This window comes from Mastomys coucha, unplaced genomic scaffold, assembly GCF_008632895.1.
Source record: "Mastomys coucha isolate ucsf_1 unplaced genomic scaffold, UCSF_Mcou_1 pScaffold15, whole genome shotgun sequence".
Lineage (NCBI taxonomy): Eukaryota > Metazoa > Chordata > Mammalia > Rodentia > Muridae > Mastomys > Mastomys coucha.
The window spans coordinates 67,253,282-67,267,978 of NW_022196897.1; the positions used below are offsets into that span (position 1 = coordinate 67,253,282).

A 14,697-nucleotide genomic window follows, 5' to 3' on the forward strand; every position below is an offset into this window, starting at 1 on the left:
CATAGGAGCTCTCTGTACTACTTCCCCCAAACTTCTCTCAATGCATAATCATTTTAAATTTTAAAAAATGAGTAAGTATGTTTAATGGCCCTGTATCTACTTTTAGTTGAATTTTAAAGTTTAAAACTTATCACAATTTGGAATATAACTTAGCATATGAAGTCAGCCTAGGCTAAGAAGATCCTGTCTCCCAAAAAGTCTAATAAACCCTCTTCTTCCTTTAAATTTACTAAGCACAGTATCATTTTCCTTTTGACAGAGCTATGTTGTTGTTCTCTTTCAATGTAAATTCATTCCTTGCATCTTGTTCCTCTAGAGAACGCTGACCAGTTCAACACTAGTAGAATATGTTATTTCTAAGCATCAATCAACTATTTTTCGTAATTAAGTACATACTGCAACCAATAGATATATGTTGCTCCTGTGTCCAACAGCCTCTCTCTGATGTTCACAAAGGAAATGCTGTGTCAGTAATTAGTGTTCTAAGTCTAACATATCCTCCTCCCACCTCACAGACAAGAAGTGTTCTTTGATATCTCAAAGCTCATGTCATCCTTGAATCTGGGGCAGAAGGTGCTGACTCTGTACCACCCAACTGGTGAGAGGGTAAGGGTGACTTTAGGTACACAGTAAAGCGTTAGCACAGGCAGCAAGCAGGACAGCTGCTCTTAGGAGTTGCTCTTGAAGGGTTAGTCTTTGGCCGGCATCCAGAAATTTAGTTGGTCAATAGTTTCCTCCCATGTTATAAAACTTTCTTTGAAATGATAATACTGGCCCATGGTGCCTGAACTAGGCAATATGGTTTGAGCTGAATACCCACTTTCCTTCTGGGAGGCCAGGGCATCGATAGCTACTAAGGAGAGAACGGTTTTTAGGTCTAGCTCCAATAAAACCTCAGGCATTTAGCCTTTACTACATTTCCCTGGACACAACACATAGCACATATCAAAGCTTGTTTCTGGAGTGGGGAGCTCTACACAGCTCCACAGGGTCAGGACTTTGGGACCTTAGACCTCCAAATGTTGTCCAGACTCTTTTGCCTTGCAGATTTTGTCTTGTATTACTGTGATATTTGTCTTGGCGAACTTCTGATAGAGACTACCTATGTTGAATCCAAAGTCTATCACAACTGACTGTGTGATGTGTGCAAGAGGCTTACCCGCCTCTCTGCTTTGGTTTCCTAAGTAGAATTGGTAACAGTACCTGGAGGGCCAGCTCAGCCAGAAAGCTCTCACTGCATACTGCCTGACGGCTCAGACTCTCACTGCTCAGACAGCCTGAGTTGGATTATCACAACCAATGTTGGGTAATTCACAACTGCCTGTAACTCTGGCAGCTCCAGGGAGCCTCAATATCTCTGTCCTCTGAGGTCACCTGCACATGTCCAAACACAGATACACAAGCATACACATAATAATTTAAAGCAAGAAATATACTCATTTTTTTTTTCAAAGAACTGCTAAAACAGTGCTTACCTCAGAGGGCTGTTGCGATAATTAAATGTATTAACAGAGGTGGCATGTTTTAGGTAGTACCTGAGACATATGAAGTATATGAAACTTTAGCTATAGTTGTCATTTCACACTAAGAATGCAGACGATATAGACTGCACTCCAGTTCCATTCCTTTGAGTGATTTTTGATAAGTCACTCAAGGTCTTCCTGTGAGTGGAAGGAATAGGGGTAATGACTCCAGAACATACCCAATGTCTGAACATTCAAATACTTTAAGGAACTCTTTTTATTAGAACCACAAATATTCTAATTTCTCTAATTCTCTAAGCATGTCACCCTAAAATTCACCATATGGACCATACTGCTTCTATCGCTCATTTGTCATTTATTTTTGCCTTGCGAATGTGTGCTTTACCCAGCCGCAAACAGTAGCTTTAGGAACTTTCTATTCTTCCTCTTTGTACAAACCAAATATTGATTCTTCATTCCACCCTAATGCATGTGTTGAATAGATGCCAAGTTCTCTTCTAATGAGACATTGAGGGAAGAAATAAAACCAAATTTCTGATCTCAAAGAATCAGTACTGTAGACAAGACAAAAAGACTTTCTTGCAATATATTGTGATTAGTGCAACAATAAAAGATAATGTGGTCAAATACACTTTCTTTCTTTCTACTGTGTACTTTCTGTATACACAGAAAATGCCTGCAGAAGAAAATTACTGAATCTTGAATGGTACTTTGTCCCCCAAATGAAACTAAAATGTAAAATGAAGTATCCCCCTTGTGAAGAACATGTCATTGTGAGATTGTAACCTAGCCCAGGTTAGACCTGAATGGATTGAGTAGAGCATCTGTCTACAAGGGAGCCAATCAGAATGTAGTAGGGATTTCAAGCTGGTTATAGAAGGGAGGACCAAAATGAATAATGGGAAATGGGTAACAAGGAGAAGCCAATGAGTAGAGATCTCAAGGATAAGGAAAACCACGCTTTTCACCATCATCAAAAAAGGCTACAGATTTGCAAAGGGAAAAGTTATATAGAATGAATACATTCTGTATCACCTAGAAATAGAAATACATTGAAATTTGGAAGTATTGGTGTAACATAATAATTTTATGCACACAAACATGAATATTTGTGTATATGAACATAAGTCTCTAATAGTTTTGTAAACATAACCATAAATATGCATGTGTCTGAACATATGGTCACTGCCTCTGCCTACTAAGAAGCAATGAATACTACAGCACTAAGGAGCAAGCCTTAGCTCTTGTAATCAAATACTATCTTCAAGGTAACCAAGACTTCTTAGAGAAATAGCTCCTGTCAGTATCAAAGCAGGAAGAGTCTGAATGACCCTAGAAAACCCTACTGTGTACTAAAGCATCTAAGCTTAAAGAATGGTAAGATTGGCAAGATGGCACACACACAAAATAAAACAATTTTTAAGAGTTTCAGTTGGCCAGATCTAAAATTAGTTAGATTTCTAAGTAAAGGAGAATAACAGGTTTGATTAATTTGATAAAACAGAAATCTATGAATTCATAGTATATAATGAATAAATTGAAAGCTTAACAAGAAGAATTTATTTCTCTAAGTAGCTCCCCACAAAGGACATCTTATTAAAAGAAAAATGTAATTTACATGGAAAAAATCACAGAAATCCTCATAACCAAGTTATCTACCACTACCAATAGTGGGAGAAATAAAATTTTGAGACCATCCGATAAGATAGTGAGAATACAATGCCATTTGTTACATGTTTGTCAAATGTATACAACCTAAATGGAATCATGAAGAATCTAAAGGAAGGTATCCATAACATAGCTGGCTTCTCTGTATAAGTTTAAGACCTTGAAATTTAGGAAAAACTGGATAAACATTTCTCATTAAGGAAGTCTAAAACACTATTGTGCTAAACAGAAAAAAAAAATAGCTCCTTACTAGATCCTTCTACTGGGAAGTCTTACTGATAACTGGAAAAAACAGAATCTGGCATTTGTGGACTAGACACAGATAATGTGTTGACAGTAACTTCCCGTTTTTTTAAGGTTGCACTTACAAAAGAAAGCATCCCATCTGTGAAAAAAAAAATGCACACTAGTTTTGGGAGGTCATGGGAGAAGTCAACTTACTCCCAAACTATTGAGAAAAACAATTTTTTTGTACTCCACATTTAATTACTTTGTAACTTTGAGATCATTTTAAAATTAAGCAAAGTCATCCTTACATAAAACCATTTCATCACTTAAAACTCTTCTTCAGCTTCCCATTGAAAAGGGGAGAACTTTTTGAATTTATTTTTAAGGATTCCTTTATTTTTATGTGCATTGGTGTTCTGCCTACATCTCTGTGCAAGAGTGCCAGATCCTCTGGAACTGCAGTTACAGATAGTTGTGGACTGCCATGTGGGTGTTGGGAATTGAACTCCGGTCTTCTGGAAGAGCAGCCAGTAATCTCAGCCACTGAGCCCTTAAAACCTCTTAAAATGAGCTGCAAGCTGTTGGGTGGTCATTTCTACTTTTTGGTCTTGCTGCAGTCTGTTTCTTTTTGTTTCACTAAGTATTTTTCCTTCCTAATTACAGATATATTTGAATAACCAACAGCCTAATGTGTCCCTCCATCATCCAATTTCTTGGGAGCAGTTAAGTCTTTGCTCATGTTACGCACCAGTACATATCCCAGAGAAGAGAAAATGGTTTACATACTGTTCTGAATTACTCGAAACATGCTGTCTGTGTCTCTGTGTTCTCGCTGCTCTCCCTTTCCTAAGCATGTCTCCTTTGTATCCTCCCTTCATGAGTTGCAAATGATGAAAGATGCAACTCCAGTTCCTTACAATAAAGCTTTAAGAAAGCTTCCTTATCATCTAAAAGATAAAGTCGAAATGTATTCACTACGGAAACAAAAACCTACTATTAGCTTCCATTTGATTCTTCAGTTCTCTGTTTTGCTTTCAGATTTTTCTCTGAGCAGTTTTGGAGCACTGTGGCATAATGAAGTAGGTTGCTTTAAGTGTTAATCTTATTTTCCTCAATTTTTAGTTACCCATTTTTTAAATCCATTTTGAAATGTGTATGATAACCAGCAGTAGTATCTCCCGAGATTATTTGCAGGACTGAGTTACTGCATGTGTATTCGGCCAGTTCCTGGTACAGGTTAACAGCTGCTACTTCAGGCTGTTTCTGATTATTTCTGCCTTTGTTCGTTATACTTCCGCTTCTTTCCTACAATATGTTGGTTTAGCAACAGGTCCTACAGCCATAAAATTATTAACTGACATCTGGTTTACTACCCAAAGACTCATTATCAATTTCTACTTATTTCAAATTACGACCATCAGCTTCCATCGTTTCCTCTTTCGGGGACTTTAAATGTGTCTGCTTCAATGGTCAAAGTGTCATGACTCAAAAAAAAAAAATAATAATAATAATGCAGTTTCTGTATCAAATCGAGTAAAGGAGAAATGATCAGAAGGCAGATTCAGAAGCTCAGAAATCCTGCAGAATGCTTCATGTTTGTTGATACATAAAAGTTGTAAATAATTTTATTTCTAGAAAGTTTTTTTTTTTTAATTATTCTGTCCGGTCCCTTGCAAACGGGGTCAATTCAGGCGAGTTCTCCACTTTCTGCCAAATCTGCCCTTTCAAAGGTACCCACCCTTTAACCAAACCTCAGGAGAAGACTCGCAAGCCGGATCTCTCCACCCTGGTTTTCCCGTCGCCCTAGCAACGGGACCGGAAAAGGCGGGCCTCACACCCTTCCTTCCGCCCGCAGTTGACTACGCCGCAAAAAAAGCCTGTGGGCCCGCGCTGCGGGATTCCTCCCTATCTCTGGCTGGGAGCGGGCCCCGCAGCCACCGCCGCAGCCGCACAGAAGGCCACGTCAGCCTCAGCTGTCCCACCCGTCCCACTCCGCGGCCGCTGTCTGGCCTTCTCCCACGCCTTTCCCACAATGCCCCGCGCCAGGCCCCGCCCCGCCGGCGCGACGGGAGCGGCAGAATTGCTGCTGCGCGCGTTCGCTGTCGGCGTCCGGTCGTGCCGGGTCCCGAGCTCGGCGGCCTAAGGATGGGGCATTAGCTGAGGACGCCGAGGTGGGCGCGGGCCGGGCTCCACGCACTGCGGGGATATCAGGGAGGGAGGGCGCTAGACCCATCCCACCGCCTCGGTGCCCCCCATTGTGCCGGGTTCTCACCGCCCCCTACACCCCACCTCTGTCTGCCCCCCTTCTGCTCTCACTTTCTTACTCGGGTTCTCTCTCCCAGGTCCGACCTGTGACCTCAGACGCACCCTAGCCTGCCTCGTTCCTTCTGTCTTTCGCCTCTCCCGCCTCTGGAGCGTTGGCAGCATCCATCATTAACATTGCGTTTACCTGCAGCCTCACTGGCCCCGGGCTGTTCAGTTATTCCCAGGCTGCCTGAGAACCCACCCTAAGCCGAGGGACACCTTATCCCAAAGTCTTCGTTGAGATTTCTTCTTCATTTGTTTTCCTTCCTGATGGTTGTCAGTCTGGATATTTGTTTTTCTATCAGTCTATTTTACAAAGGGCTATTTGGGGAGAGGGGGTTGAAAAGGAGGAGTTAGAAGTGAGGTGAGGCCTGTTCCCAGGTAAGGAAGAATACTTAGAAACACATCCGGACTTAAATGAACAGAGCTGAAACTGAGGATGTTAGGGAAGTTAGATCTTTTTTTTCGCAAAGCATTTTACGATATTAAAGAATATAAGTTTAGCTGTAAGGTTAAATGCTAGGGTTTTACCCTCTAGCATGCCTAGTTCTGTTCTTTGTTTTCCTATTTGTTACTTCAGACAGGTGCTTTACAGTGAAATTGCATTGATTTGCAACTATTCTTTTTGTTATTATTATAAAATAACTTCTCTTGGTGCTAACACTTTAGAAAACTTGTGTGGCCTGCTATTAAGTTACCTGTTTTTATACTAATGTTCTTAAACGGTTATGTAAAAAGTATAACCCTCTTGGAAAAGCTTTATGGCTTCTTTTTATTTCCCTCAAAGGCATTCTCTATAAATGAGATTAGATTTTAAAAAAGGAAATTGAACAACTTTCCAGAGGTGGAAGGAGCTGGAAGGGAAGAGATATTAGAAAAGGGCAACGTGCTGGGAGAGAAGGAAAATACTGCTGATTCTTATCCTGGTAGTGTCTTACTGACCAGAGCATTTGTCTCTGTCCCTGTCTCTCTCCATGTCTCTGTCTCTGTGCTCTCTCTCTCTCTCCCTCCCTCCCTCCTTCCCTTCCTCCCTCCCTCGAGTGTTTGTGTTTCTTGTAAGCTATCTAGCTGCTACCGCTCATTACCTTTTTCCTGCTATCTAGAGTGATTTTACAAACATGCCTACCTGAATATAGAGGCAAGAGAGGGCCCTAGAGGATAGGTGTTCAGAGATGTTGACAGTGATGTGACCTTCAGTGGAGACTGTGTTGCTGACTGTGTCACATGTCGAATCACGTTATAAATGTTTAGTTTGAAAAGTGTTTTAACTGCCTGGTTTGCTCTCTTTAGGTTAACATTTCTGAGCTGTGTTCCCGAGATGCTTGATTGACCCTTGAAGTAATGTGGACAGAGATTCTCACATGTGTTTGTTATAACCACTGGACCCAGCATTGTATCTTAATGTTCACATAAGTCAGAACTTGCATAAGAAAGAGAATGGGAGTCTGGTTAAACAAAGATGACTTTATCAGAGACTTGAAGAGGATAAGTCTCTGTCTGCTGATACTTTATGTGGTCATTGTAGTGGGCACCGATCAGAATTTTTACAGTTTACTTGGAGTATCTAAAACTGCAAGCAGTAGGGAAATAAGACAAGCCTTTAAGAAATTAGCACTGAAGTTACATCCTGATAAAAACCCGGTAGGTAAAATTTCTCTTTTAAATATCTGGTTATTTTGCTATGTCTCTATTTTAATTATGTTTAAATAAGCATTTGAAATGCTTAAACATAATGTCAAAAATTATAATTTGGGAACTGTAGATATAATTCATAAGTAGAGCCCTTAGTCAGTGTGCACGAATTCCCACCACCTGAAACTAATAATTTATCTGTTAAAGTAAAACCAGGAGAAGCAAAGTACAGTGATTTTTGTTGGTATCAGATACATAGTTACCTCTTCTCTGTAAACTGATTTCCAGCATAAGTAGAGACACTAACCCAAGCCCTGTCTGTGAAGCGATGTTCATACTCAAGTGTGTGAAGAACGAGAGACAAAGCTGCCCTCAGAACTCAGGGTCCTGCACATGTGACAGCAGTAGCTAGTCATAGCGTGCTCTGACTTTCACTCTTGTTTTCCATGCACGGCCCCAACTTTTGACTTACAAACTTATAAATGAAACCGTGAGAGCTCCAAATGGATTTCCAGTTGTAACTATTTGATTGTGTACCCAAGAATCTTTAAAAACAGATTTATTTTGAATGTTATGTTATTTAAATGTTTTTTTAGCTTATCATATGAGAGAACATGATGGAGATAATTTTTGAAGTAGAAATTTATAAATGAAATTATTTTGTTCAATTATATAATAATTATATTATAAACTCTTAGTTAATTATCTTTTCCAGAGATCTATATTATATTTAAATATTTGTTCTTATTGTTTTACAAGTTTCTGTCTTTAGAATTTCCAAGTGTGATTTCCAGAAGCCAATTCTGTGAAACAGTAAAAAAGTAACATTTTTCAGTCCAGTTTTTAATGGTTATCTTGGTATTATTTCTTATTTAATAAACTTGATGCATTGAAAAATACACTTTATGTTGAGTTTCAACTGGGAAAATTACCATTGTTACAAAAGGGACACAGTTTGGAATAAAGGCTTCAAGGGTCCCTTAATTTTTTTTCTTAGTTGCATTTTTTTCTTTTAGCATTTTTTACAAGAGAATTACTGGTCTTTACCCATTGATCTTATTTTGATACTTTATATAGACATGAGGAACTGTTGCCAAACTGTCAAGGTTTTCCCCTGTTTTGAAACTGCTTCCTTATTAGTACTTCCTTATTTCATCTTGATGATGCATGTCCTATTGTATTGCCCTGCTTTTTCTGCTGACATCTAGTATTCAGGAATCTCTGGGATCAGTTAAAGCTGTGTCTCTGAAAAGATTCAAACTGTGCATTTGAAGTAACTGTTGCATCTAATATTTTTAACAGAATAACCCAAATGCACATGGTGATTTTTTAAAAATAAATAGAGCATATGAAGTACTCAAAGATGAAGATCTACGGAAAAAATATGACAAATATGGAGAAAAGGGACTTGAAGATAATCAAGGAGGCCAGTATGAGAGCTGGAGCTACTACCGCTACGATTTTGGTAAGGTGGTATTACTCCTGCAGTCTGAGTTGGCCCCTCCCTAACCCATACTAGGACTTCATGCTCTCCACCACCAGGCTGTCTCCTGACCTCGAGTCTTTCTTAGTATGAGTGAAAGAAAAGTTAGTTTTGTTCTGCTATTTAGTTTATATATTTCATATATATTACTTTGATTAGTGTTTCCTAATTTACTCTCAAGCTGAGTTGAAAGGTAAATGAGTTAGAATTCAGATATTACTATACATACATGAGAGTATATTGGTGAGATTATACTTAATATTCTTATGTGTGGTTTCTTCTAACTTAACAGTGTTTTGTGCTGTATGTTGCATTAGAAGTTAACTATTAAAGCTTTTCAAAACTTTGAAGAGCATTGCATGTTCCAACAAAAGCTAAACTTTTTTTTTAAGTATAATGGCAGCTTATCTGGTAAAAACACGATCCTCGTATGGCACCTTTATTGATCATGGTTTTACATAAATAAGAATAAGCAAGAAAAACAGGAGGAGAAGGGGGCACAAAGGAAAGAAGGGAAGGAGGAAGAAAAGACAGAAGTCACATCAGGAGTTTGGTCACAGAACCAGTGTTTCCTGTTGTCACTAGTTAGCTTTGAGTGCAGGCTAAGACCTGACATGCTTTTAAATTAGAATAAAGAAAATAGTTTAAATTTATTACTGAAATTTAAATATATTATCTATTGACTTTCTCCAGCAAGACCTGGTTTGCTACTTGCTTAAATAAATAAAATTTTATTGGAATACACGTCTACTCATTTGTTATATATGATTTATGACTTCTATAAGACTATAAGGGCAGAACTGTGTATTTGTGTTTAAAAACAAAACCAAACAACACCACAGAGACTGTGTCCTATAATGCGTTATAAAGTCCAAAATAATTTATTTACAAGTGTCCTCTGTAAAAAAAAAAAAAAAAAAAAAGTGCTATTTGTACTATATACCCATTGTTAATGTTACTTGGATATTTTAGGTAGTAATGAGGAATTTTCTCATATTGAGCTTAACCGTAGTAAATAAAACTTATACTTACTACTAAATATCTGCTTCTGTAGATTTTATAGTCATAAGATTTTAAGCAATATAACATATTTTAAAGTGATACCACATATTAAATAGCATGTCATGTTTAAGAGAAGTTAGATGAAGGGTACATAGGAATTTGTGCTGTTTTCGTAACTTTTTTTTTAATATTTATTTATTTTATGTGTATGAGTACACTGTCAGTGTTTTCAGACACATCAGAAAGAGCATCAGACCCCATTACAGGTATTTGGTTGTGAGCCACCATGTGGTTGCTGGGAATTGAACTCAGGACTTCTGGAAGAGCAGCCAGTATTCTTGATCACTGAGCCAGCTCGCCAGCCCATTTTTTGCAACTTCTAATAAGTTTGTGGTTATTTATAAAAGTAACAAAACAAACAGGGGGTTCACGTGGGATTGGAGAAGGCAATTGGAAGCCTATTCTGCGAATTCCAATGGGTGATAGGATAGGAACCTGTCACCTCCCCAGGGAGAAGCTTGCCAAGGCACCTTCAGTCTTGAAACAAGACATCCGTAGTCAAAGTTACCGTTGGCTTTTCTCTTAATTTGATGTGTAGTTTTCAAGTTTGAAATCCAGTGTAACTATCTGATTTTTGTATAGCTAAGGCAAGAATGAATAATCTTTTATGTAGTGATTTGTTTTAATGAAGTTTTAATTTTATGATTTTTATCCACTTTTAAAATTAGGTATTTATGATGATGATCCTGAAATCATAACATTAGAAAGAAGAGAATTTGGTAAGTTTATAGGCATATGACTTTTTGAAAGTACATACAAATCACATCTCTTACCCAAACCTTACTGGTCTAAATGTAATCAGAAGTTAGAAATTCCTTAGGTTTTAAAAAAGAATATGGCGTACGTGGTCCATTAAACTTTTCAGAGAAGCATATGGTTCAGTATTTCAAAATAAAAGCATCTGCATGGGTCTAGAGCCGTGATTCTCAGTTTGGGGAATGAATGACCTTTTTACAGGGTCAACTAAAACCGTCTGCATATCAGATATTTACATGATTCACAATAGCAGTGAAGTTACAGTTGTGACATAACAACAAAATAACTGTATGGTTGGGAGTCATCATAGCATGAAAGGTGGCGACATTAGGAAGAACTACTGCTAGAGAGCTCGCTCAGGGGTTAAGAGCCTTCGGCTCTTCAGAGACCTGGATTCAATTCCTAGCACTCACATGGTGTCTCATAACCATCACTAATTATAGTTTCAAGGATTTCGATGCTGTGCAGAACTATCACGTGCATAAAATAAAATTTTAGAAACTTTTAGTACTTCTTAGCCATTGTAAGTTGTGTATATAAATATTTCCATGTCTTTTCTACAAAGGAAATAGAGAAACTCAGTTTATTGCCAGGTAAAACTAATACCTGTATCACACTGTATGTGGTTATGTAGCTCTGTAGCTTTTCCTGTGTGGTTCTTAGTCTGACTCACCTCATATGTAAGTGTTTTGTGGACCATTTGTGGTTAAGAAACAGGAGATTGCAGATTGAATCAGAGGAACTGAACCAAACCTGGAACTGACTGCTCTGTGAGACCATCAAAAATAAGACTTTACTAAGGTTTATGTTGTAAATGAATTTATACCTTTTCAGATGTCACTGCAAAAAAGGCCATCTAATTAGGTCACTTAGAATCTCAAATGATAATTTTAACTTCAGCCATGAAACCCTAGAGATAATTAACTATTACTAACTCTGTTCTTCACATCAGGAGCTTGTGATAAGATGGTCCTGAGATTTTAGTTCAAGAAGTGGAGAGATGACGACAAGTGTGGGTTATAGAGACAACTTGTATTTGGGTAGATGTCACCATTGGGCTTCTTTATGAGTTTCTATTGCCATTTTTCTATTGGTTTGAGTTATTTAATCTTTCAATAAATAACTATAGAATCATTTTTAAATGATGAGCGTATTCTTAGTGATTTCTGGGATAGTCCCCAGTTCTCTCAAATCAGCTCTATTCAGGTAGAACAAAATGTGCTGTGGTCATGCCCCCGTTCATCTCTACTTGCAGAACCCTTCCTCTGTACCCTTAAATTCTTTATCCTTCTAGCTGATTAATCCATTGAAACCTCTGCCTTTCCTGCCCCTCAGGCATCTCTTCTAGCAGGGGCCAGTACTGGCTCTGATTTCTACCATCCTGTATGTTGGCATTGGATTCCCTAACTACACCTGCCTCAGGCTGTCAACACAGGTCTTTATAGTTTGTCCAGTATCCAGTTGATAGTACTAGAAATTTAGTCTAAATTACACAGTTCACTTTTACCAGGAAAGGAACTCCAAATGTCCAACTTAGGTTCAGAGGGGACAGTGTAGTTAGTGAGCTCTAATTTCAAAGCTTTCAGGGTCTTTTCCTTTTTGAGGAATCTTATTTTCCATTAAGCATAAGCATATTATCTTTTTCTTTGTCACAGTACAACAGTACATCATTTGTGATCAAGTTCTAGGCTGTATTTGAAAGGTAGAAAACCTCACCAAATAAGGCTACAGTTCAGGCATCCTTTTGAAGATGGCTCAAGAAAGAGGAACTTAAGACAGTGCTGTATTTTCTGTATTAGTAGAAGCTATTGCACAGATATTAATAGATATTTTGGCTTTGTGGTTTAAAAGAAATTTGCATTTTTAAATATTCTTGTTCTATTTTCGGTTACTGAGTTAATATAAAAGCATTTTATTGTGCTGTTTTACTACACTTTTAAAAATACGTTTAGCCCAGCTACATGGGAAGCTGAGGCAGAAGGAGTTCCTGCCCAGATAAAACAACACAGCAAAACTATATTTGTTTCTAAACAAATCTAAGTAAATAAATGAAATGAAAGTGTATTTTTAATCATACTACTCCGTAGGCAGTAAGAACTGAGCAAATATTTATTGCCAAGATTAGAAGTGTTTCCGACTCAGGGATATGCACAACACTAGATACTCCATCCCATGTGTTTATAATTCATAAAAGGATCTCCTTTTCTAGGGAGGTTTTCATTAACTCTGTTGAAGACATTCCCTAAATTATACCAGTTGCTGGTCTAAGCCAGCATGACATTTGTTGAGATCATCTAGGTAGTTTAACACATCCTCAAGTCTGCTAAAGAATGACTGAGAAAAATCCTAAGGTTATGCACTCTCACATGCGGTGTGTAGATGAAGTGTTTCTCCACAGAACTGCCTAGCCATTGAAATATGCTTCTGAATGTTTTCAACTAAGCAGTTGGTTAAGCAAAATAAGCATAGTACACACTTCTTAACAGTTATAAAAATCACTGACAGCTGATTTGGGTATTAAATGTTGTGAAGACTCTTAAAGCACTTGCCCTCACATTCTTATCTAGAATATTAGAGTGATCCTTGCTTAAAATCGTAAAGTTTGTCTTCATCAAGTCATACTGTAGTTCTATGCTGTTGGCTAGGTAGTACATGGTGCTTCATATCCATGCTAAGAAAAATATGGATTGATGTTTTAAGATGGCAGAATTCTTTACCTTGCATTCTTAAGCAACATGCTTTTCAAAGGTAAAGATCTTATTTAGAAAAAGGATTTAATTTAATCACTGCAATCTGTACTCTGTTATACAGGTCACTAGCACACACCATTGATCTCAGTACTCAGAGCCAGAGGCAGGAGGATCCCTGTGAGTTCAAGGCAAGCCTGGTCTTCATAGCGAGTTCCAGGCCACCAGAGCTCTACAGTGAGATCGTACGTCATAGATGAAGTTGAGCATCTGTGAGAGGCACTGGCCTTCCTGAGCCTGGCTGTCAGTGGTAGAAGAGCTTTAGTCTCCGCTCTGGTGCTCCTCTTTATCTCCTATATGCACAGCCTGGCATAAGCCCTGGCTCTTACCTCCTAGGCCACGCCTTGTGTGGCTTCATGACAGTCATTACCCTACAAGGCTGCTACTCATTCAAGTATAGATGCAGGAGAGGTAAAAGTTAATGGACTTGACGTTTGGGAAGAAACACTACACTAAGGAAACCACAGAAAATAAGGACAGTGTGGACTATTTAGGACTGATTCTTTTTTTCATTCTAATCTTAGCAAAATGGTTTATGATTGAAATGTGCTGTGACCCTCAGTAAGCCATGTGGCTTATGTGCTTTCAGATGCTGCTGTCAACTCTGGAGAACTGTGGTTTGTAAACTTCTACTCTCCGGGATGTTCGCATTGCCATGATTTAGCCCCCACTGTACGTATGTTGAATAGCCCAGCCATTAAAGCCTTTTTCCTAGTTGATGCATTATTTGTGCTTTCTTTTTTTTTCTTATTGTAGAATGTTGGAAATTATTTTGTGTTAGTAACTGACTATGAAATCATTATCAAATACTTTTTCCATATATTTTATTTAGTAAAACTTTTCTCCTCTAAGATTATATAAAGTGAAGTATGTTCAAGAGAAGAAACACTACTGGAGAAACACTTGCTTTCTTTTTCTGTCATAGTGGAGAGAATTTGCTAAAGAAGTGGATGGCTTACTTAGAATTGGAGCTGTCAACTGTGGCGATGATCGGATGCTTTGCCGAATGAAAGGAGTCAACAGTTACCCCAGCCTCTTCATCTTTAGGTCTGGAATGGTAAGGGATATTTCTGTCTTTAAGATTTATGAAACTTTATAACCAGCGAAATACTAGAGAAAACAGTATGTAAACTTTTAGGCTGTTTCTGCTTTTTCTTATTTTAGGAACTAATTTATAATAAACATTTTTGTATTTATGAAACTTTTTAGGGGCCTGTCATGTAGAATATTTAATGCACATACCATGTTTTATGGTTAATAATGTATTTTAGGCCCTGTCTCATGGGATAGAAAGCTCTAATCTCTTCCTTTTTCCCAATTTCTTTTTTTTTTT

The 14,697-nt window shown here is 38.1% G+C and overlaps 1 protein-coding gene across 2 annotated transcripts in view; it reads left to right on the plus strand.

Annotated features, from left to right (window-relative positions):
- Positions 1-5,216: 5,216 nt before the first annotated feature.
- The window catches only part of Dnajc10 (DnaJ heat shock protein family (Hsp40) member C10), a 41,070-nt gene continuing 31,589 nt past the window's right edge, over positions 5,217-14,697 (plus strand). Inside the window, exons 1-6 of one of the 2 annotated variants that reach the window (XM_031370792.1) lie at positions 5,217-5,551; positions 6,975-7,325; positions 8,619-8,781; positions 10,530-10,580; positions 13,954-14,036; positions 14,290-14,421. In XM_031370792.1, coding sequence (XP_031226652.1) covers positions 7,122-7,325; positions 8,619-8,781; positions 10,530-10,580; positions 13,954-14,036; positions 14,290-14,421 — 633 coding nt within the window. In that variant the 5' untranslated portion in view covers positions 5,217-5,551; positions 6,975-7,121. Of the gene's footprint in view, positions 5,552-5,596; positions 6,066-6,974; positions 7,326-8,618; positions 8,782-10,529; positions 10,581-13,953; positions 14,037-14,289; positions 14,422-14,697 lie in introns of those variants that run through there. The other variant, XM_031370793.1, reaches the window with a different exon arrangement.